Below are 24,436 nucleotides of genomic sequence, written 5' to 3' on the forward strand. Positions count from 1 at the left end.
GGGGGCGGGCAGGGGCGGGGCCGCGGCGGCGCGCGGACGCCGAGCTCCACTGGGCTTCTTGAGGCTGCGGCGCGGCCACCAGCGGGAGGGCGGCAGCCACCGTATCCAGAGCCTGAAAACCTGGGACTTCGGGGGCGCTGAGGGACGCAGGAGCGGAACCCGGCCTCGGGGAAGAGCCGCGCGGTGCAACTCGCTCCTTTGCAGACAGCGCTTTCCTCGCTCCGTTTAGGAAGTGGGTGGGGGTGTTTCGTGGCCAGCGTGGGGAGGTATTCGAACGCCCGCGCCCGGAAAGAAAGAATTCACCTGTGCTTGAAGGCAGCGCGTCGGACGTGGAGGGAGCGGCGGCGAGCTCTCGCTCCTGGCACAATGGGCTGTACGCTGAGCGCCGAGGATAAGGCGGCGGTGGAGCGGAGTAAGATGATCGACCGGAACCTCCGTGAGGATGGCGAGAAGGCGGCGCGCGAGGTCAAGCTGCTGCTGCTCGGTAAGGACGGCCAGGCGCGTCCCGGGGGGCCCTGGGGTCGGGCGGCTTGCTGGGCGCCGCGCCCCGCAGTGGCCGCTACGGGCCGCTCGCGTTTGGGAACCCAGAGCGGCCGAGAGCGCGTCTTGTAGCGCCGGGGGATGGTTTCCGGGCGAGAGCGGGGCCGGTGCGGTGCAGAGCCGAAGCGGGTGCTTCTCTCCCTGGTCCCCTGCCTCCCTCCTCCCTGGCGGGTGAGGACTCGCCCGCGGGGGGGAGGGTGGGAGCTTCACTTCACTCACAGGCGTTGGTGTGGGCCCCGCGAGGAGCCGAGGAGCGGGTCGCGAGTATGCCCGGTTTCTCTAAGTTAGCTCAGCCTTCTGAAGATGAAGGGGGCATTCGCGGCAAGGGGGGGGGGGCGGGGAAAGCACACCACCCCTCCCCCCTTGAAAACCCTTCGTACGAGGTGTCGCATCGCGGTTGTGGTTTTCCCATGTCAAGAGTGCCTCGCTTTGTGAAATTAGTGCACCTTTTGTGAGGTTCCGTGGGATCGAAATGTGTCCTTCCTGTTAACTTCCTATGGCGACTCAGTAAGTGTAAAAGGAGCACTGATTATGTTTACCTTGCCCAAGGAAGTAGGCTGTGCTGTATGCTTTTTATTACTGTGGAGACGTGGAAACCATCAAAGTTGGGTAACGTTTGCTCCGGTAGTAGGTAAGGCAGATACTCGAAGGGAGAAATCTATGTGAAAGGTGCAAAAGGGTCACGCGGAAAACAGTTCTCTCCAGCTGCCTCGGTTTCTGATGAATGAGATTTGCCAGGTACACGCCAGGCTTTTATTTGTTCTTAGTATTGTTCTCTTGGTGGAACGCTATGTGGAGGTCTTCTCCAGCTTTTTGAAAGGAGAGACCAAAAAAAAAAAAAAAAAAAAGAGTAATCCAGGATTCTGACTGAAGGACATACATTAGGAAAATATTCACAGCGTAAGGTTTTAGATTTATGAATTAGGGTTTTCTTTTTGTTTGCTTCCCCCCCCCAACATACACACTCTATAGCTATTTAGGCAGGTGAAAGATTTCTCAGAATTTTCATTTGCACTTCCAGCGATTGCTTTTGTTTTAGAACAGTTATAATAAGAGAAATCTTGCACAAACCTGTTTTCAGTAAGCTTCTGTTTCATTGGTTTAATGACTGCAGGAAAAATGGTGGGTTTTTTTCTCCATTACTAGTAGGCTTAGAAGCAGCAAACTTGGCATGACTAAAAGTAATAATGATCTGAGTCATTTTGCTAGCAAACTGTGAAATAACTTCGCATTTTAAAGACCTGGGTGGCTTTCTTCACTATTGCCCCCAACATAAATCTTTCTCAGTTAATGCTGTTTACCTAAGTTTTTATGTTAATAAGAAATATTTTGCCTGGGTCAGTGTATTTTTAGTGTATTGAGCATAGAAGCGACACACCTTGATATGGAAACATGTAGATGTTTCTCTTCTGATGTGGATGTGCTTGAGACAAAAATGAAACAGAAGGAAGATTACAAAGTTCTTTTCCTGCAGTTTCTGCACTCCTCCTCTGATGTATTCTTCAGTGTATTTTAGTGTGACTCTAGTTTGAGCCAGCCATCCACCATGTTTAAAGCAATTGAAAAATGAGTCCTCTGATGTTGTTTTATGCTTTAATTAGATGTCTGTTGGAGAGAGATGGACCAGGATAAATGTCAGAGGAGTTGGTTTTTGCCTATATTCAGAAGAGATCAGTGTTTCTCATCCTTAGCGCTGTTGGCATTTTAGGCAGGGTAATTCTTTGTTGTGCAGGCTTCTTGTATGTTGTGGGATGTTTAGCATTGTAGGATGGTCTTTGGCCTCCACCCATTAGATGCCAAGAGCAGCCCCCTTAACCTTTGATCCTTGAAAATGTCTCCAGATAGTCCCCAAAGTCCCCGGGGGGGGGTAAAAATTAATCTCTGATGAGAGCCTAGATTAAAAATTAAGTATAGCTGAATATATAATGTAGAAGTAAAAGTTGCACCTCTACAACCAGCTTTAGTGAGAGTTATGAGGAAGGTGTAGCAGAGTCATGATTTTCAGAGGAAATTACGAGATTTTGTTGTTCTATACTAGTAATGTTAGAAAGATTTCAGAACGATTTGTAATATTTTTTAGGTAACTGAATTCCTTCATCTGTCTTTTCTAGCTTTGGTGTTTTGCTTTTCTCTGCATCTCCTCTCTACGGAAATCTCTTCGCACCCCTGTCTTGTTGGCCCAGCTCTCCCTCCTCTTCCTCCTTATCTGTCTTACTCCTCCTCTACCCTTTTGCCTAGGGTCCCGGCACTCTAGTTCCTATAAACAAAATGCTGGCTTATTTCATAAATGTTATTCTTGGAATGTTTCAAAACATTTTTTTTCCCCTAATTTGTCTTTAGCAGTGAAGTTTTGACCTTTGGTTCTTCTTTGGATGTTTAAAGTCATATGTGTGAGTGGCTCGATGAAATCGTTCCGTGTGAAACACAACTGAATCAACTAGAAACACAAAATGGTTTTCTAGGTAATCCATAACCACTGTCACTTCCATTTATATCAGGTCATCTTCCTCTTCAATTATTTTTTTTTATCAAATGAATTTTTTCCATTTAAGGCAAAAAAGCATCCAAAGTATATTTAAGATAATATATTAAATAGCTCATTATATTGCATTTTTTCTTGAGGCATATATGTATTGTCTTTTAGACATCTGGGTTGAGGGATTCAGGTATGAGATGCACAATATTAGTAAAAACTTTGGTGCTGGTGTCTGTTACAATTAAATTTTTTTTTTTTTAAATCAGCGATATTTCACTTTCCATATTAGGAACAGTGAGTTAGGCCTTAAAAAAGAGAGGACCTAGTCTAATCATTGACCTAAGGGAAATTAGGTCAGGGTTTGAGTGGTTCAAGTTTTTAGGATTAGTTTTCATGTGTTGGTATGAGAATAATAATCCTAGATAGAAAAACTTACTTTAATAATGAAAGTTTTCTTTCCATTATAGATGGCTAATTGCCTGAGGGGAAAACATTTTTTATTGTCATACCTTTGAGGATATTACAGTTTATCATTTTTTTAAGGGCTGTATCATTAGGTTTTGGCTCTTTTTTCAGTGAGATGGGTACTTCTTAAATATTATAATTTTCAAAGATGTAAAGGGTTAGATTATACAAAAGTAAAGCTTTCATCCATTCTCCGTAAATCATTTCACTCTAAGCCTGAGTTTTGAATCTCCTTTAGTCCACCTCATTACCCTCTCCACTCCAGCTGATCCTCACAGACAACAAAAATCCACACCCTTTCTCTTTCTGTAGCCTGTTGTAAATATTATAGGTTGAGTGAAAATGTGGTGAGGGGTAAGATCTCTTCTGCTTGGTGAATATTTTTCCATTCTACCAGCAACCAGCTCTTGAAGAAGATACATCATTAATCTTTATGTTCCCTTTAAACTTGCCCTGTGACTTCCTTCGTTGGGAAATTCTGTCATTGCAGGACTTTGGATTTTGCATTGCTTTAGCTATTTCCTTAGCATTGGCTCAGAATCTGAGATGTCAGAAAGCCCATTTCCTTGAATAAAGGGATCTGGTATTTCAAAATGGGTTCTGTGCTTCTCTCTCACTCACCTACCTGAGGTTAACAGTTACTTTGATAGGCACTACAGGTGGTATTACGGTGTGTTTGGAAAGGGTTGATTTTTCTGTATCTTCTGTTTCTCATTCTTAAAATTTGTAGTTTCAAGTTCTCTGGCAGCCTACTTCCAGAAAGGTTTCCAGCTTCTGGTCTTTTGCCTCTAGCCTACTCTTCCTAGCATGCTAATTCCTTGCTCAGAAACCTTTGCTGACTTCTCCATTGCCTGCACAATAAAAACTTTCTTCTAGACCTCACTTCCCTCCATCCTTATGCTCTTCTCCTCAGGGCACCCTCCTCCTCCAGATAGAAGCAGTTGGCATATGGCAAAGCATATTGCGCTCTGGTTTCTAGTGTTGTTTAGCCGTGTGCCCTTCCTGTTTCTCTGACTAGTGTGAGCAGTTTAGGGGCAGAATCATTTTAAGTTGTGCTTGTATCCATCCCTAACAACCATTTAGTTTGTCACGTGCTTAATTAGTTCCTAATTATGTTAATACCTTGTGTAGAATTAGGACGTAACCTAGAATATAAACCATATACTTTGCCATTTTCAGTATTGATGGGAATGATTATCCAACCAACCAAAGTAAACCAAAAAGGAATGTTAACAGTGTGTGATGACCAAAATAAGCACATGGTATCTAAAAGCAGATTGGTTTAAGAATTCTTTTTGATTTTTATGAGAACTTTTCATAGTTCTTTTATTATTTGAGAAATTAGAGAAAATCACTGTAGATATTCATTGGAGGAAAGTCTGCTATGTTGCAGTAGTTATGTCATTCCTTAATTTTTTTTTCTTCTGTACAGATCTCATTTTGTAATCTTATTTTTGGCCTCTTTTAACCATAAAGAGCATGAGTCTTGTTTAAATTTATCAGTGATAGGAAATATAATGCCTGTGTTACAGGATTTAGTAGAAGATGTTTGGAAATATAATGCCTACCTTCTAGGACTGAGTGGGAGATGTTATTTAAAACTGAGAATGATTGCTATAGTTTTTTAAACAAAAAGTGAGCATCCAACCACCGTCTTCATGTTTGTGTTATGCGTGCCTCAGCCTTGGAAAGTTCAAGCTACCACAGATTCCCATGGGAGGACCTGAATGTATTTGTTGCACTTCTAGGTCACATATTTCTTGGTCACATGTTCTGGCATATGCAGTTATCCAATGTGTGACTTCCCACAGTGTGACATTGGGGAAGCTCAGATCCCAGATGGCATGTGAGCTGTATGAACTAAGGTCAACAGCACCTAATCTTGTAGTGCTTAGACTGCCTTCTGTCATAACTTGTTAAATACTAATTAAAAACTTGAGCAGAAATAAGGCAAACATAATTTTAAAGTGAATGTTTGCTCCATAAATGTAGTGGCTTTAAATGATGTAAAATGTAATTAACTTTACATTCCTTGGAGGTCAGAAGTCCAAAATGGGGTTCACCAGGCTAGAGTCAGGATGTCAGCAGAGCTAATTTTCCTCTAGAGGTCCCAGAAGAGAGTCTGTTTCTTTGCCTCTTCCAGCCTCTATCTAGAGGCTACCTGCTCTCATTGGCTCATGGGACCTTCTCCATCGTCAGAACCAGTAGCTGGTAGAGTCTCATGTACCATTGCTCTTGTGCTGGTCCTTTCACTTCCAGGGATGCTGTGATTACATCGGGTCCACCGGGATGATGCAGGAGAACTACCTCACCCTAGGAGACGTGTCTTAACCACATCTTCACAGTCTGTTTTGCCGTGTAGGGTGACATGTTCCCAGGCTTCAGGGATTGGGACATGGGCATCTTTGGGGGCCATTATTCAGCCTTCCACAGTCTGCCCCGTTTGCCAAAGATTTATGTAAAATGCATTTACTGAATCCCGACATCTCCAACAGTCTCAACCCATCACAGCATCAGCACAGTGTCCAAAATCCCATCCTCCAGATCTCATCATCGAACTCAGTTTGGGTGAGATCGTGGGTGTTATCCATCCTGGGACAAAATTCCTCTCTACCTGTGAACCTGTGAAACATGAAAACATGTCACCTGCTGCTATAATAAAATGGTGGGACAAGTACAGGGTATTGGTTATAGATCTTCCTGTTCAGAAAGAAGGTGGAACGAAAAAAGGAGTCATCCGGTCCCCTGCACTGTCCAGACTACATTAGGTTTCAAGACCTGGGAAGAATCCTCTGTGATCCTGCTAGACTCCGCCCTTCCTTTTTAATGACAGGAAGCACATGTTTGCAGCTTAGTAATTTTATCAGCCGGTTTCTTGCCTGGAGAATTCTTGGGACCTGACAGCATTCTTTCATTTTGGACTCTCTTAATTTATCTTTTTTCTTTTCCTGTTGTACTATAACCAGCAAAAAAGAAAACAGCTTGCACATTCCAACAGTTTGCTTGGAAATCTTCTCATCTAAATACCCAAGTACATAGCTTATACCTTCTGTTTTCATATAACTGCAGGACGTAATTCACTTAAGCTTTCTGCCACAAGGTAACAAGGACCCCCTTTCTGCTAGTTTATAATAACGCGTTCCTCCTTTCCATCCAAGTCGTTGCCAGCAGCACCGTGAAAAGTCCATATGTCTGTCAGCAGCATGTTCATGGCAATGAAAATATTTTCTGAGATCTCGTGTAGTTTTCTCTAACATATGTTCATATAGGTGTTAACATCTGTATTTCTAATAGCACGTTGGGGCGATCCAGGTTTTTTCTACCTTGTTCCTCAAAATTTCAGCCTCTGCCCATTGCTTGATTCCAAAGCCATTTCCTCATTTTTAGTGTTTTTTGTGTCAGCGTCATTGATACTTCATGTATAACTTTAGAGCATGCAGAATGATGATAATTTCATTTTCTTCAGTCCTTTGCAATTTATGTGACTATCATGGTAACAGCAAAATCACCAGTTTCTAGTGCCTCGTATTGAACCCATGGTATTTCACTCCAGACATAGTGTTAAAGAATGAGACTTTTATTTTTGTTTGTCTCCGCTTCAGTGAAGTTTCTCCTGACCATCTAGTCTAAATTTGTCTTCCTTCCTCTCCCTTCCTAATTACACCATTTTGAAATCATCTTGTGCATTTACTTTTTTATTCTTTGTTGCGCCTCTCCGTGGGGTTGGCTTCCTCAGAGCATGAATCCAGTCCGACTTGTTTATCATCTAATGGCACAGAGTAATGCTTCCATAAATGTTGATTAAATGACTGACTAGTTTAATTAATTATTGAACATTAATTTTGACTAATAATCTTTTAAAGTGAAAAAGTTGATACATTTTTCTTGTGCCTTGGGTAATTTTAATGCGTTTCCACCCAGTGTATTCTCATTTATTTCTTTCATATCTTGCTGGTTGGTGTAACTAAAACCTACCACATTATTACTCATAGTCTTCTAAAAACTGGAATTAATTTAGGGTACCTAATTCTTGTTGCATGATCAGAAAGATATCATGACTCTTGGGAAATTAGGTGTAGAGTGAAATGTGATTTTTACATTTGCGTATTCTGTACACATTTCCTTTTTTTGGGACACTTTGTTTTCAGTAGGATTGCTGTATTGCTATTTCACATGTTATTTGAGTGCTTTCTTAAAATGCATGCAGTCATATGACGTGGCATCAAATGTATTCTCACAATCCTGTCTTTCACAGCAGGACAATGAGATTGTAACTTTGGCTTTCTGGAGCCAGTAGGGTGCTCAGAAACTGCCCACAGTCTGTTCTTTATGTCTTGCCTGTCCTTATGTGGCAAGAATTATCATTGGTGGCATTTGCAAAGTGCGTTGTATATTTTTGGTTTTGAGTTATGCCTTAGGTTCACCAGATCCTTAAGAAAATTTGTGATTTACTTACAGAAATAAAATATATCCGTAAAAGTAGTTCCTTATAATGGCAAATAGGGAAGAAATGGTATAATAATAGATACTAAGGGAGGTGAACTTTAACATTGGGGGTCTTCATTATTGAACACAGATGAGGGTGCAGGTTCACATACCTCTCAGAAATTACTGTGCTTATAAATCTGTCCATTTCCATGCATTTCTGAGCTTATTGTTTGATCCTGGCTGGCTGTAAGCTCTGAGACCTGCCATCTAGAAGAGACTTTTCTATGTATAACTTAGTTTTGTTAGGGTCTCCACATAGAAGGAATTTAAGCCCTCCAAGGTTTATTTAGCTCTGTCCAGAGACTCTACACAGGGAAAGGCTGTTGACCTACGACTCTGGCAGGAAAATGTTTTCCTGGAGATCTGGGGCGGCTTCTCCTAATTCTTTAAGCTTTAATTTTCTTTTCTATAAATTCTGGATAATAAATGTACCTACCTCATAGGGCTGGGGGACAAAGTAAGCTAATACATCCAGAGTACTTAGAATAGTACATGGCACAGAAGTTCTTAATAAATATAAGCTGTTATGATAAATACTTCAGAGACTTTGGAGTCAGCCCTCCCTCTCTGTCTCCTTCCAGTCTGATCCATTTATGGTCATAGATATTAAAACCTTTTGTTGGCTCTTCTTAGCAAAGGGTATGTACATGGCAAAGATATCAAGAAGTATAAAATCAATCTTAATTACTAGTTTCTGATCCAACTATGGCTTCCTTGTGGGACTTGGCTTTCTGTTAACAGTATCCCCATGGGGAAAAGACCAGGTAAATATCTGCACTATGTTAGGAATTCTAGAGAGAGTGGATTTTAAGTAATTGGAAAACTTTCAGATTGGAAAAGTAATTTTCTCTCCCTTTTATTACCCATTTTTAGGATAAATGTAATAATTTCCTGCAAACTTTCCTATTATCTTTCTTGAAAATAAAACAAGGCTGTTAGTGTAAGTTATGAAACACTATTTGAGTTGAGTCAAATGAATGTGCTGTTTCTCTGGCGAATTTATGATTACTTCTCCCAAAATTAAAAATCTTTTTGAAACTTTCTGTACTGATGACTCAAACAGATTCCTAATAAAACTCCCAAATTACTGTGAATTTACTTTTAAAAGAGAAAGAGCATCTCTTGAGAAGGGGTAGTAACCTTGATATAGAAACAATGAAGCATTGACTGTGATAGTATTTGTCTCTTTTAATAATATTTCAGAGGAGTCTCTGAAGACTTAACCTTGAATTACCTGGAATTCCTTCTGTTTACTTTGCTTTTCTAAGGCACAGTTTAAAATTTTTCCTAGTAATTTACTTATCTAATCTATATTGTATTTTTTTCTTTGGGCACATGTCTTTTATTTTGACAGCCTTTCATGATATTTAAGAAGCATGGCACCTAACTAAGATCACTATAATAGGAATTAGAAGAAAATTGCCTTCTTATTGGTAGTTCTGAAGTTAATCTAATTTCAAGAGTTGAATTTATTTCAGTGCAATTTAAAATTGATCTACTGAGTTTTCACAAACTGAGCAGTCAGTGTAATCAGCAATGAGATCAAGAATTCTAGGCAAGGGACGTGCTGTGACTGTAACCAGTCATCCGTCTGGTCAGTTAAGTTGCTGGAACTGATGAGGTGGTGCTCCTCAAGGCCAGTGCTGCACCCCGGCTCCCACTCATTAATCCTCTCTCGCCTTCCAGAACCTTCCATCCACCCTGGTTCTCTCTGCCATCTTCACGTTTCTCTGAAGACTCCTGCGTCCTGGTCCATAAACATTCTGAAATGATGCCCAGCATTAAAAATAATAAAATCCAAGCAAAACTGTCCATATTCTCCTTAAATCACTTTTAATCTCTCCTTTTCCATCTAAACTTTTCAAAACATGAGGCTGCGTTCCCATTTTTACTCTTTTCACTTTCCATTCACTCTTTAAATTACTTTTTGTTTAAAAAACTTGTCTTTCAATTATATAGGAATATTGAGAAATAAAACAGGCACTCATGTAATCCATATGAATGTATTTTTTAGAGAGAGACTATTTTATGGTTAGTCTCTGTCTTCTGGATTTTCTTCTATAATTAGGTCAAGCTTCTCATTCTAACTTCCTGTCTGTTAACTTTTCTCCAGTTTTTTTTTTTAATCTCCTTATCTTTTTGTGTTACTTATATATCTTTCAGTTCACCTTATCTAGCAACAAACTAATCTGCCTTTTAACATATTGAGTTTTTAATTTTATTAGTAATATTTGTATTTCTAGAAACTCTAATCTTTTGGAAATAGTTTATTATTCTATTCTTCTATTTTGTAGCTTTTTAAAAAAGTTACTTTCATCATACCATACTTATCGTCTCTTTGTGAAAAATTTATTATATAAAATTCTTGCGGTTCACATACTTGTAGGATCTTGACTCTGTGTTATGGTAGGTAGATCATATCTTCTAGTAATTTTTTATTGTGAGCACATATTAACCAGCACATTGTCTGTGTGAATCCTGTGCACCCCGGGTTGGCTGTAGTTTTCCTCTTAGTCTCGTGGGGTGAGGGTTGAGGGCAGGCTTACTTTACTTACCTTATTAACACGATATTCCAAAACGGAAGGCGCCATCTCTCACCCACTTACCCAACCACTCCCTCCTTCTCTCTGTTGCCGCTCTTTTAGTTGGTGGCACCACTGATCTTGTTTTCTTATTTGCTTTTACACTCAGTTAGGCAAAAGCTTCATCAACTTTGTTTTCTAAATATTTTGCTTATTTTTCTGTATTGCGTTGTATCATCCGGCAACACTGAACTTAAGGTTTCCCTTCATTCCTGTGTGGGTTTTTTGGTTTTTTTTTTAGTGTGGTTTTTTTTTTTTTTTTTTTTTTTTTTTGTCTCCCGCCACCCTTTGCGCATGCCTTCTCTGTTTAGGCAGGGTGGGTGGGTGTGTGTGCGCGCGCGTGGGCTTGGTGGGTTGGCTCTCCCAGTACTGTTCTGGACTTCTTCATTAACTTCCACGGTACCCTGTTCCTGGCAGCCAGTTTTTTTTTTCCCCTTACCTGCCAGCATCCACTGCTTATTGGTCTGTTATGGCTCATTTTGTTTACAGCCAGGATGGTTTCTCTTATGGTCTTGCCCCTCCTTTGTGTCTCATGGATGCTGTGGACCCCCTGATCCCTGTTTTTCCTGGGCAACCCATCACCATAGAGCCAGTACTGGTAGCCAGACTCTTTCTTGGCTACGCTGAGCGCTGTTTTCTCTGGTCACGTCAAGCATGTGGAAAATTACAGGTCCTATCCATTTTGCAGTGGTGCCGATATGCCGCGGAGAGATGACCTCCGGTGTTCCTTACGCACAGCCACACTGCTCCGTCAGGCTGCTTGGATGTGTTCCTGCCTCGGTGACTTTCTTCTCCCAGGATCTCACCTAGGCCCTCTGCCTTGAGCAGTGTCTTCATCTTCTCTGACATACCGCTCACCTCTGAAACTGTGGCTCACAGAGGGATGTTAAGATAGAGGTGTCTCCTGGCCTCTCTCATCCCTAGCTGCCTTCCGCATTTGCCATTAGGCCACTGATGACCCAATGGCTACCAGGCTTACGGCCTCTGCCATGCGATGCCTGGAAAGTAAACCACTTGTACTCATCCATTTTCCTTCGATGGCACTAATGCACCCCGTCTGCCTCTTCTCCCATTATACATGTAAATGCAAAGGAGGAAAAACACATCAGTAATTTTCAAAATACTTTCAGTATTACATCCTCTATTGCTCTTTCCATTCTTGCTGGTCCAAATATGCTCACCTTATTTACCTAAAGCAGCTCTTCTTAAATTTAAACTTTAATATGCATAGAAATAAGTTGGCATCTTTTAAAATGTAGATTTTCATTCTAGGTCTGGGATGGAGCGTGAGAGTCTGTATTTCTCCCAGGCTTTCAGGGGCTGCCTTTGCTACTGATCCCCAGGCGGGTCCGTAATTTGGGAAGCAGAATCCTAGAGTAGGTGATCCTCCTGGATCTTTTCTATTTATCCGTTGGATAAGCATTTTTCAAAACTTATCCCATCTTTGCCACATTCATGAAATCTCACATAACCTCATCTGTAAGGTATTTAAAACAGTGCTTTGCACAAAGTGAGAGCTCACTGTAATTTATACATACACATATTTACAGGTGCATATGTAAAGCCTATCACACTTAAATATTTAAGCTCTTAATGTTAACTTGAAATGGTTTTTTAGTAGCACATTTTGAGAAAAAGTATTTGATATTATCTTGCATGGAAACATGCACTTCCTGGAGAATGATCAAAAACTATAATTAGTCATAATGAATCTTCTGTGTAGTTAGCAAAATTTTTAAAAGTGGATTTCTTCTTTTGATAATATGATTATTCAGGTCAGGTTGAATGTGACCTTATAAATATGTTTTTATGAACATTTTCATCTGGTAATGTTCATGATGACATTCCATTCTCAGAAGTAAATAAAGGATGGTTGCAAACTCTGAGAAAATTTATAGTCATTGGTCTTGAAATAATTGATCGTACTATTTTTATGTAACCTCATCTCCTAATCTGGCCTCAAATACAACATGATTTCCATTGCCGTTAAAAGGCAATTCTGATCTTAGAAAACTATCCTTTACATTAATATTTACTGAGAAGTGCTACAAAATATGAAACATTTTGTGATTAAATATGGCATAAATGATATATCACTTCTGCTTTCATTTGCTGGTTAGGCTTAACTTTAAGCTAGTCATGACACCTGGTTCTTATGAAACATGTAAATTCATTCCACAAATATTTATGGATGCCAACTGTATGGCCTGCATTATTTAGGTATCTGGAAATGGAACAATCTTTGGAAAGCTGATATTAATTAAAATACAGGAAACATTTTTTAAGTGTTTTACCATAGGATAAAAACAACATGGTTATTTTGGCTTGTTTACTAATAAATTTAAGGATTAAGAAAATGGGTTCTGGGTTTCTTTTCTCTCTCTCTTTTGTCTTACTATGCCTTTGTAGTAGATAATTTTAAGTTTGTTTTGGATGATTGCATTTTATATACATCTATTGTATATATTGGTTGTATTGTATATATTGGTTGAATTTTATTGCTTTTTGCCAAAAGCTATTCAGAAGCTTTCAGAGCAAGGAATAAGTAAGGAACTCCAAAATAATTTATATGGTGCACATGGCAATGCTTAGAATTTTAGGACTGATTTCTTGAAAAGTTATCAACTAACAGCGTAGCCCATGGGAGTTTTAGCAGTCATATTTGAGATGACTTAAACTCTAATATAAAATGTAACCAGTTTAAAAAGAGAAGTTCTGAAGAATAGAAAACTCTTTTTTTTTTTTTTTAAAGATTTTATTTATTGCACAGAGATAGAGACAGCCAGCGAGAGAGGGAACACAAGCAGGGGGAGTGGGAGAGGAAGAAGCAGGCTCATAGCGGAGGAGCCTGATGTGGGGCTCGATCCCGGATCGCCAGGATCACGCCCTGAGCTGAAGGCAGATGCTTAACCGCTGTGCCACCCAGGCGCCCCTGAAGAATAGAAAACTCTTAACAGACTCTTAGTAGCAGTTATGTTTGGAGAGCCAGTCAGCAGAACTTAAACTTTATAAATCATAGACTTGTATAGGTATTGAATTATATTTAGGTATGTGTATGTTTTTGCTCACCAGTGAGCAAATGTTATTTAAAAAAAACCAAAACCGTTAGAAAATTCAAGCATCAGAATGGGTCTTTCAGATAAACAACTCATTTTTTATTTTTTTCTGAATAGAAGTAGAAAATGCTGTAAAGTTTTTATAGAATGACTCCATATACATGGGGGACTAAGTCGGGGACTAAGTCGAGAATTCGACTTTAATATTTTCAGAATTGCGTGGTATTCTAGAAATCATTTGGCATAATGGTTTGTCTGGATTTCTGAAAGTTAAGATTAGTTATTTAGATTTATGATACTTTTAATCATTAAATATTATATGAATAAGTTTGTAACCAAGATATTCAGTGCATTTGATAGATTATTTTGAGTAAGAATATAGAGATGTCACTTGTCCTTTATTTCCCATATATGTAGTTTGTGATTTAAGAAAGGTGGTTTTTTAATAACGTATCTATCATTTCCCTTTGCAGCATTTTCCAGGTTTAGTTTTCTTTTATTAAGATTCTAAAACTGGATATGTGTGTGCCTTAAATTGAAGCATTCCCCTGGAGCATTTTTTTTTTTATCATATTATGTTAGTCACCATACAGTACATCCCCGGTTTCCTCAATGATTCATTAGTTGCGTATAACACCCAGTGCACCATGCAATACGTGCCTTCCTTACTACCCATCACCAGTCTATCCCATTCCCCTACCCCCCTCCCCTCTGAAGCCCTCAGTTTGTTTCTCAGAGTCCATAGACAGCTGGAGCATTTCTGTTATTATATAGTGATTCTGTTACTCTGAATATGTTTCTTCTAATAATGGAGTGTATGGTGTAGATCCAAGATTGTTTTGTACTTTAAGGCAACAGTGGCGTGATAACTTGAGTATAGAGACTTCATAAAAGATACATTCTGCAACTTTCTTGGGCATAAAATATTCACAAAGTTTTTCTTCCTAACTTTGTTTTTCTAATTTCATCTTTAGTATTTATATATTATTCTCTTCTAAAAATGGCACTGTGCTGGTCAATGTGGTAAACCTTTGGTATGGTAAGTGTGTGAAGAGGACCCCCATTTATAGGTAAGGCTTCTTCTGTGTTAGGAGCTATTCCAGCTAGCTCCAGCACGGAGTGTTGTATTATGACGCAGACATCTCAGAGGAAACCCAACACTGAAACTTTAAAGCTGGTGGGTGGGGAACAAGACTGTGCCTTTGGCTTTGGAGCTGATGGCCTTGCCTTGGTGGTTTCCTTCCAGCCTTCTGATTCCTCCCTGTTTTATGCTCAGCTCATACAACTCACTGCCTCAAACTCTTAATTAGTTTTCCAAAATCAGACAACTCTGATCTGCCCATCCCACCTTTTGTGCCCAGCTGTGGAGTCTTCAGCTTTTGGCAAGTGGATATTGGGCTGCCTTTTGGTCAAACACTCAGTCCTCTTAGGTCCAGGCAGCTGTGGTGGGAGAGCGGTGCGGGGCCATGGTGCCTTCTCCTCAGCCAAGGAAAGCAAGGGCTGTTAGGGTCTGTTAAACAAAAGAAGTTTGGTGCTGCTTCCAAAACCTTTGTACATCTAGTATCAAAAAATAGCTTATTTATTACCTCTTAACAATGAAGTGGCTTTTTTTTAATCAGATTGTTCCATCAGCAACGGCGTATGTGTTCATTGTCTTCCATGCTTTGTGTTATTTAGTCTTGAGCTTTACATGAGAAGTTACTAATACCTCGATGAAACTTGAATATCCTTATTTATATACAGCATTATTGTATTATAGGAAGAAAATATAGGCATTGCTCTCTTTTGTTCTAGTATCTAATTGTTTTCAAAGGCTGATTGTCTAATTATTGAGTTTTGCATGTGTTCTTTGAACATTTGGGAAAATAAACCTTTGAGCAAGTTACTTTTCTCTATGTATTTTGAATAGTTTACATGATACTGTATATGTATATAAGCATGTACTTTTGTGGCTTATATATCTACCTATTATTAAATATTTTCAGTATATCTCAAGTTTAGTGCCTACATAGTATTCCATCTTATAGATCTGCATAATTTATTGAATCACACTAATGTTGAAAATTGAGGTCTTTCAATTTTATAATCAGATATTCTGCCACGGTGACTGTATTTTATGCATGTATCATTGCCTGTATTCCTGATTATTTCCTTAAATTATTGGGTTAAAAGGTTTGAACTGTGTTAGGACTGATGCTGTGTACGGCTAGATTGCTTTCCCCACATACTCTAGTTTCCACCCCTGCAGGTGGCACGTGAGGCTGCTGCTTCACTCACCTTCAGTGGTATTATCTGTACTACACTGATGAGTAGAAATGGCTTCACGTTGTTACTTTAATCTGCAGTCTACTTTAATTTGCGAAGGGGTGGCAGAAGGACCTTCTATTCCAAAGAAGTGAGTCTGGTCCATTTTGAGATTCATCAGAACCTGCCCTGTAGTACTTCGCATATTTGTTGCATATAATTTCCCCTGTTGTGTGCTTCTTGATGTTGTTGCTTTTGGATGAGCATTGCTTGTTTTACCTCAAGTTCAGTGAGAAGATTGAGTTGCATAAGGTGTTGCCTCAGTGACTGTGCCTTGAGTGATACTGACAAATGGTATTTTTATATTAATTTAATTATATATGCCTTCAGAATATACAACCTGAGAACTTTCTCATCAGCAGTAGAGAAGACTTTCTTAAGCAGCAAGGAAAAAGTGCAAATTGTAGTAGACAAGATGAATTAATTCATTCATGTTAACATTGATGATGTATGCCCATGAACAAAAAAGTGGGGCAAAAGCATATTATGTACCACCTATTATGATGGAAATGCAAATTAAAATGAGATACCATTTCACGCCTCTCAGAATCAGACACCACTAAATGCTGACCTGGACCACTTTAATATCCTTTTGGGTGGGAACATCAGTTGCTAGAAGCCTGTTGGGTAAAGATACACATTGCTTGGCTGTAGTAATCCCACTCCCAGGTACATACTCCAGAGAAAGTGTAGTTGTAGCGAGAAAAATGTTCCTTGTGATATTGCTAGTAATAGCAAGATTTGAAATACGTGAATCATTCATCATCAGGTGTGAATAAATGCAAAAGAATGAATAGAGTATATCTTAAAAATGAAATACTCTATACAATTATGCAAATGAAATATTACACAGAAAAACTAAATGTATGATAAATCTCAGTGGCAGTGTTCAATTAAATATGCAGTTTGCAAAATGATATGCTCTATGATACATTCATATAAAGTTAGAAAATCTTCAAAACTATATCATGTTTACAGGTAGAACATATATAGCGGAAGTATAAAGAAGTGCCTGGTGAGGCTAAACACCACAATTGGAGTGCTGGTTATTTTAAGGAAGGAGAAAGGGAAGTAGATGAGGGAGAAGTGTCCAGGGTGCTGTAATGTTTTCATCTTAAGCAGGGTGCTGAATGCACAGATGTTTGTTTTCTTATTTTCTGAATACTTTTGTATGACTGAAATATTTCATAAGTAAACAATTTTTGTTATTATAGGCTAATTCATAGCAATTTTGGCATCTTCGTTTTCTGTGCTCTCACATCTGGTTATTTCCCAAGCCTTGTTTACTCTCATTTCCATTGCCTTGTCCATTATCCTCCTCCTTCCATTTTCACATAAATTAATCTGCTGTACCACCTTCCTACCTGGTCTTCCTACCTACACACTTTCCGCCCTCCGTTCTAAATTAATCCTCATAAATGACAGCTTTGATCTTATCAGTAATTTCTCAGAAGTCTTTAGTAGCTCCGGTTATTTACAGAATATCACCCTGTTTATTAGTATGGTGTTCAAGAGCTGCTGTGGTTTGGCTTCCACCCTGCCTTTCTGTATTTCCCATGACTGTCCCTTGGCAATCTCAGAGGACATCCCGTGCTTTCTTACCTTTGATACCCTTGCTCATGCTGTTCTTCTTTCTAGGAATACCTTACCATCCTTACCAATTTCCAATCCTGCCCATGTGTGTTTATGAGCTCCGTTTGGGGCAATGTTTGTCAAAATTGAATAGTATCTATGTCTTTAATAAGGAGGAAATATTTCTTTCTTTTTTTTTTTTTTTTAAAGATTTTATTTATTTATTCAACAGAGATAGAGACAGCCAGCGAGAGAGGGAACGCAAGCAGGGGGAGTGGGAGAGGAAGATGCAGGCTCATAGCGGAGGAGCCTGATATGGGGCTCGATCCCATAACGCCAGGATCACGCCCTGAGCCGAAGGCAGACGCTTAACCACTGTGCCACCCAGGCGCGCCCCAGGAGGAAATATTTCTTACAGGTTCCTAATATTGATTTACATATATTGTGTTATCACTTAACTTATACAATTATGTAACATGTAATTAGGTGTAAAAATCATACGTTTCTAACTTCTAAGCAGTCGTAAAGCCAAAAAAATTACAAGTCTACAAGTGTACAGTTCTTAAGAACATCGCTTGTTCTGTGCTGGTTGTGGTAGGAATCCGGTAGAGACTGGTTTTGCGTTTGGCATGCCTGTACTACTGAGTGCCACAAGATGTCTCAATTCTCTCCTCCACTTTCTGTAATTGAGCTGTTGTAAAACCCTCATTCTTGTGATGCTCCCACCTTCATTGGAATAAATGCCTCATTCAGGAATCATCTGTGTGTATCATGAATCATAAAGCTCAGTGGTAGTCCTACCATGTAGCCTGGATTTATACATGAGGATAATCTCTCGGAACCTTAAAGCAGATATCATTCAATAAATCTTTAATTAGCTACTATCAGCTGTGGGCTGGGTCAAGTGTGTGGATCCAAACATGCATCAAACATGGGTCCTGCCCTCAAAGAGTTTAGTGGCAAAATAAAGCAGAAGGAAACATTAGTTATGGGAGGAATAAATGCTGGGGGTGGGCTTTGAACTTACAAGGAGAGGCACTTGAATTTCAGGTTCAGAGCTGTTAACTATTCAGCCCCTCAGCTATTAAAGTGCACAAGCAAGAATATTATTAGGGTGATAGGTTTATATTGAGTTGATTTCTCTGCTTTTATGTTTATGTTCTTCATTCTCCTTTCATTGCCTCTCATTTCTTTTTCATGGACTCTGTTTCTTCAGTTTTTTAGAACTGGGGTAGGTAATATTAACCTCATGCTGCAAAGTAGGAAATTGAAATTGAGGCTTAGATAGACCTGTAATCTGCCCAAGGTTATACAACTAGTAAGTGGCCAGGCTAGGTCTTGTCCATCTCAGCAAATTCCAGGTTCTTAACCCTCTTGGTATGTTGCTTGTCAAGTACTGTCTTCTGCTTTGATCTAAAGTAAGCTTCTATCCTCATGTTGTATTAAGTGGGCTTTTGCATTTGTGAAATTAAAGGGTATTTTCCCTCCATTAGGGGGACAGAGCCTGGTAAGGAGTAGACATTCAGTAAATGTTGGTTGAATAAATTACGGTTATGTCTTATGTTGAAAGAATTAATAACTATAACTTAAAATGCCAGTATTGACTGATACACATAATCAGGTGTTTTAACTGGATTTTTTAAAAGGAAGAATAACTCCTACCTGTACATTAAAATAGTGTCAGTGTTTTGTTTTTTAAAAATGAGAGAAACCGACTTCAGGATTTAGTCTGATATTAGTATAGATTCAGTCTCATCTCTTATATCTTCTTTATTTAGGGTTGTAATATTTCAAATGAAAAATGAAATATATATATTCCTATATATATTTATTCAGAATATTTAAGAATAGTTTTAAATAATAATATTAAATAATATTTAAGAATATATTAATTTATTCAGAATATTTAATTATTCTGAATCTTTGAAGAAAGAGTTAATTATACTTACAAACTATATTTACCAAAGAATAAATGTGGATTGTTATATTTTAGAAATACTTATTTCTATGTCAGTGACTTCCCCATTAAACAAAGTAACTAAAATGTTGATTTTTTCAGAAGATGCCACAGTGTAAAAATATCCCTATCATTCACAAGCTGGCCGCAGCATGATGGTGACAGAGACTCTAAGTGGGCCGATTAAATTAATCAAGCTTGTCATGTCTGATGTACTCTTCAAAAAGAATCCCGAGTATTCATTTTAATTTAGCATTTTTTTTTATTTGATAAAGGCATAATACACAGTTTTACATCCCTGGCTTAAGGTTTTGATTATAATATATGTATCTTAAGAAATAGGAAGCTGTAGTTAATGCTCGTACACTATCTTTCTAATAACTTTGGAAGTGTATTTGAACACTGATAGGTTTCATCATCAAATTGAAGTTAAGACCGTTTCCCTTTCTACAGGTTAACCAGGAATATGTTGGAGGTATTTTTGCTCTGATACAATTGAAGAAAAAGAGTGAGGTGATTAATAACTCAAAGATGCCACGGATACACTGCTTGTTCCATCCAAAATGCTAAAATATTATAAATATACAAAGGACTGCTTCTGGTCAGCTTATTTTGAGGGGTCATATTAGTTAATGGTCTTACCATCCTTAAACAGAAGTCTGGCTACTTTACTTCAGAAACTACAAAAAAGAGATCTGTCTTTTGTGCCTTGGGCAAGATGGAGAGAAAAAAAAATTGTGAACTGAAAATAATATTTTTTTTCCTTGCATTTAGAGAATGTTCTAGTCTTCTTAATCTTTTGTGACACCTATTCTGTTTCCTATACTGTAATTCCTGGAAGTATTTCATGCAGCCAACTTACATAAGCTTTATAGAAATCAGGTTTCTATACTCACTAAACTGATTTTTTAAAAGAGAGCAATAAAGAGGTACACCTTTATTTTGTTATTTTTATGATTATAATGTCTTGTGTTTGAGTTCTGGATTGTAAATGTTTTGTGAAGTGTGTGTTTTTAAGCCCCTGTGAAAATATGGCAAATTTTTTTACTACAGCTATGGTTAAGTAGGATTGAACTCATTGCACAGGGACTTTAGAATTAAGCTTTAACCTTTTCCAAAGTCTTGGGCATTTGCCCTGGAAAGAGTGGCAGGGATGGGGTATTTAAAACCTGATTCTGTGACTTTAGTGTGTATGTTAATTTCCAGAATGAAATTATCTGGGACTTTCATTTTTTTATTTGGGTACTTCTTAGATGAATAAAACTCTACCATGATTTATATTCTTTACTAGAGTAACTTAATTTAGGTTTATGGTTGACAAGGAACACAGTTCAATTATTATGTAATTGTTTAGGGTGGTTTTCTTCTTAGTAAAGCAAATGATGGGTATGTTTTACATTTGAGAGAAAACTATAAAATATCTTTTGAAATTGGTATTTTCTCTCAGTTGCAAGAACTTAGAAAGATTTCAGTTATTGTAACTAGAGCTTTGACCTCAGCAAAGCTTTCTGGGCTGTGTTCCAGAATTATTTGTGGGGTCTAAGTGTGAAAGACTTGGATTTACAGTTTATTAAGCTACAAATACAATATTTCTTCAAGTAGGTTATTTTTATGAGATATCGTTTTTAGTGAGAAATATTGCAGCAAAAATACCTATTACATATTATAAAAAAATAAATAGGTCAGTTATTTTTCATTCCATTTTAGCCTGCTTTTGAAAATTCATTTTTAAATGGATAAATGTTGTATTTCTAACCAAACTACAGAGATTTTTCAAAATTATTGACTCAATATGTAGGATTATGAAACTTTTGAATTATTGAGCTTTCCTTGGTAAAAAGAAAATTTAATGCTTTGAGTCTCCTTCCATGAATAAGAACAAACCATTCAGAGTTGCTGTGAATCAAACACATAAATTATTTTGCTGTTTGGATATTTTCATCAGGACTGAATTGTTTTTTCTTACGTAGAAAAGGAAACAAAATTTTCTTTGATAGTATTGCCAATTTAAATAATTTTCAATTCTATATTTCTATCAGACATGTATAAAGTGTAAAAATGAATTTTTGGGGGGTGTGTGTGTGCACCAAATCTACAATAAAGGTTTTAGTGATTCCCAATTTGATTGTTAGGAGTATTTGTTTTTATTTTGAAATCACATGATTTCATCAAGTTTAAACAAAAACTCCTATGTGCTTACCTTCTTTTAAATACAATTCATGTAGTCTAGTTTTTAAGACTTTGCACTCTTAGTCATTAAGGTGTCAAAGTCAGTGAGTAGGCTGGTGTCTTTATTATTAAAGATCAGTGATTATAATTGAGGTTTTGAAGTTTTAAGTAGCAATGGCATTCCAGAAAGAATGATAACAGAGTTATGTAGTTAGATGTTTAAGAAAAAAAAATTCACTGTCACTGAGTAGACTAGTAGAAAGCTTCTGTACGTAGGAGCAGGCAAGTCTCTTGGAGCTTATCCTTAGTCATCTCTTAACAAGGAACTGTTGGAGCAGGACTTAGTTGTTGAGAGTGCCATGTTCATTTGCATAATTCTCCCAAACACTTTTCCCCTGTCTTAAATACATATGTTATAGTCTGTAAGCACATACTGTGTGCTTATCATGTGCCATGTATCCTGTTGTAAGAAGTGAAAAAAAAACAAGAGAAGAGAAGGTTCTTGTACCTTGGGTCTAGTGGTGAGTGAGGGATTTAAGGTATCCTTTGTAAGGTGAAATAAATCCCCAAGTATACATTTTAAGTACACTTATTCCCCCTCAACATAATAAAGGCCATATATGGAGCTAACATCATATGCTATGGTGAAAAGCCAAAAGCTTTTTTCTAAATTCAGAAATAAGACAAGGCTGCCCACCCTTCCCACTTTTATTCAACACAGTATTAGAGATCCTAGCCAGAGCAATTAGGCAAGAAAAAGAAAAGGCATCAAATTGGAAAAGAAGAAATAAAACTCGCAATTTACAGATGACCTGATATTATACATATCAAATTCTAGAGACTCCAGTATGTAACTGTTGTAACTAATAAGCAAATTCAGCAATGTTACAGGACAAAAAATCAACTTAAAAAATCTGTTGCTTTTCTCTACACTAAAAATGAACTATCAGAAAGGAAAATTAATAAAACAATTCCATTGACAATTGCATCAAAAAGAATAAAATAGCTAGGAATAACTTTAACCAGGGAAGTGAAAGGCTTATATATTGAAAACTATCAGACATTAATGAAACAAATTGAAGAAGACACAGGTAGAGATTCTTGACTCATGGATTATCAGAATTAAGAGTGTTAAAATATCCATACTACCCAAGGCAATCTACATATTCAGTGCCATCCCTGTCAAAATTCCAATGGCATTTTTCACAAAACTAGAAAAAATAATCCTAAAATATATATGGAAGCACAAAAGACCTCAAATAGCCACAGCGGTATTGAAAAGGAGCAACAAAGCTAGGGATATCAGGCCCTCTGATTTCCAACCATGTTACAAAGCAGTAGTCATCAAAACAGTATAGTATTGGTATAAAAACAGACACATAAATCAATGAAACAGAATAGAGAGCTCAGAAATAAACCCAAACATACATGATTGATTAATTTATGGTAAAAGAGCTGAAAATATACAATGGAAAAAGGCCACTCTCTTCAGTAAATGGTATTGGGAATAATGGACAGCTACATGCAAAAGAATGAAACTGGACCACTGTCTTAAACTTTTCATGAAAATTAATTCAAAATGGGTGCCTGGGTAGCTTAGTCCATTCAGTGTCTGGCTCTTGGTTTTGGCTCAGGTCATGATCTCAGGGTCATGAGATCGAGCCTCATTTTGGGTCGTGTGCTTAAGATTCTGTCTCTCCCTCTGTATCCCCCACCCCACTTGCATACAAGCACATGTGCACACTCTCTCTGGAAAAAAAAAAAGTTGAAAGATTTGAATGTAAGACTAGAAACCATAAAACTCCTCAGAGAAAACTTAGGTTATAATTTGAATCTGACACCAAAAGCAAAAGTAAACAAATGAGACTACATCAAACTAAAAAGCATCTGCACAGCAAAGGAAAACATTGACAAAATGAAAAAGCTTACCAAATGGGAGAAAATATGTGCAAACCAAATATCTAATGGAAGTGCTGGTATCCAAAATAGGTAAGGAACTCCTACAATTCAATAGCAGGAAACCAACAATCTGATTTAAAAATGGTCAAAGGTTATGAATAGACATTTTCCCAAAGAAGACATACAGATGGTCAACAGGGACTTGAAAAGATACTGTGCTTACTAGTTATTAGGAAAATACAAATCACAACCACAAGATACCACCTCACACTAGTCAGAATGGCTCCTATCAAAAAGAGTAGAATTAACAGCTATTGGCAAGGGTGTGGAGAAAAGGGAACCCTTGTGCATTGTTGGTAGGAATGTAAACTGGTGCAGCCGCTACAGAAAGTAGTATGGAGGTTCCTCAAAAAATTAAAAATAGAACTGCCATATGATCCAGCAATTCCACTTTTGGGTGTTTATCCAAATAAAATGAAAACACTGACTCTGAAACATATATGCACACCCAGTGTTACTTGCAGCATTATTTACAGTAGCCAAGATGTGGAAACAACGTGAGTGTCCATCAGTGGATGAATGGATAAAGAAAGCTATGCTATAAAGACACGCTGGAATGTTATTAAGCCATAAAAAAGAATGAAGTCTTGCCATTTGGACAACACGGGTGGACTTCGAGGGTATTATGCTAAGTGAGATAAGTCAGAAGAAGAGAAATACCATATGATCTCTTATATGTAGAATCTAAAAATCGGTCAATCAGTCAACCAACCAACCCACCAAGCTCATAAATGCAGATAACAGATTGGTGGTTGTCGGTGTGCAGATGGAAGAGAAATGGGTGATCTGTTTTTTGTTTTTGTTGTTTAAGTAAATCGAATTAGAAATAAACAAGGGAATTAGAAACAGCGAGTGCTAAGGCCCTGCT

At 38.1% G+C, this 24,436-nt stretch overlaps 1 protein-coding gene across 1 annotated transcript in view; it reads left to right on the forward strand.

The window, feature by feature from the left end:
- The window catches only part of GNAI1 (G protein subunit alpha i1), an 84,826-nt gene that overhangs the window by 409 nt on the left and 59,981 nt on the right, over positions 1-24,436 (forward strand). Inside the window, exon 2 of the mRNA XM_011223692.3 lies at positions 316-484. Within this exon, the coding sequence (XP_011221994.1) occupies positions 367-484 (118 nt within the window). The 5' untranslated portion in view covers positions 316-366. The remainder of the gene's footprint in view (positions 1-315; positions 485-24,436) is intronic.

The sequence above is a fragment of the Ailuropoda melanoleuca genome, chromosome 1, assembly GCF_002007445.2.
Source record: "Ailuropoda melanoleuca isolate Jingjing chromosome 1, ASM200744v2, whole genome shotgun sequence".
NCBI lineage: Eukaryota > Metazoa > Chordata > Mammalia > Carnivora > Ursidae > Ailuropoda > Ailuropoda melanoleuca.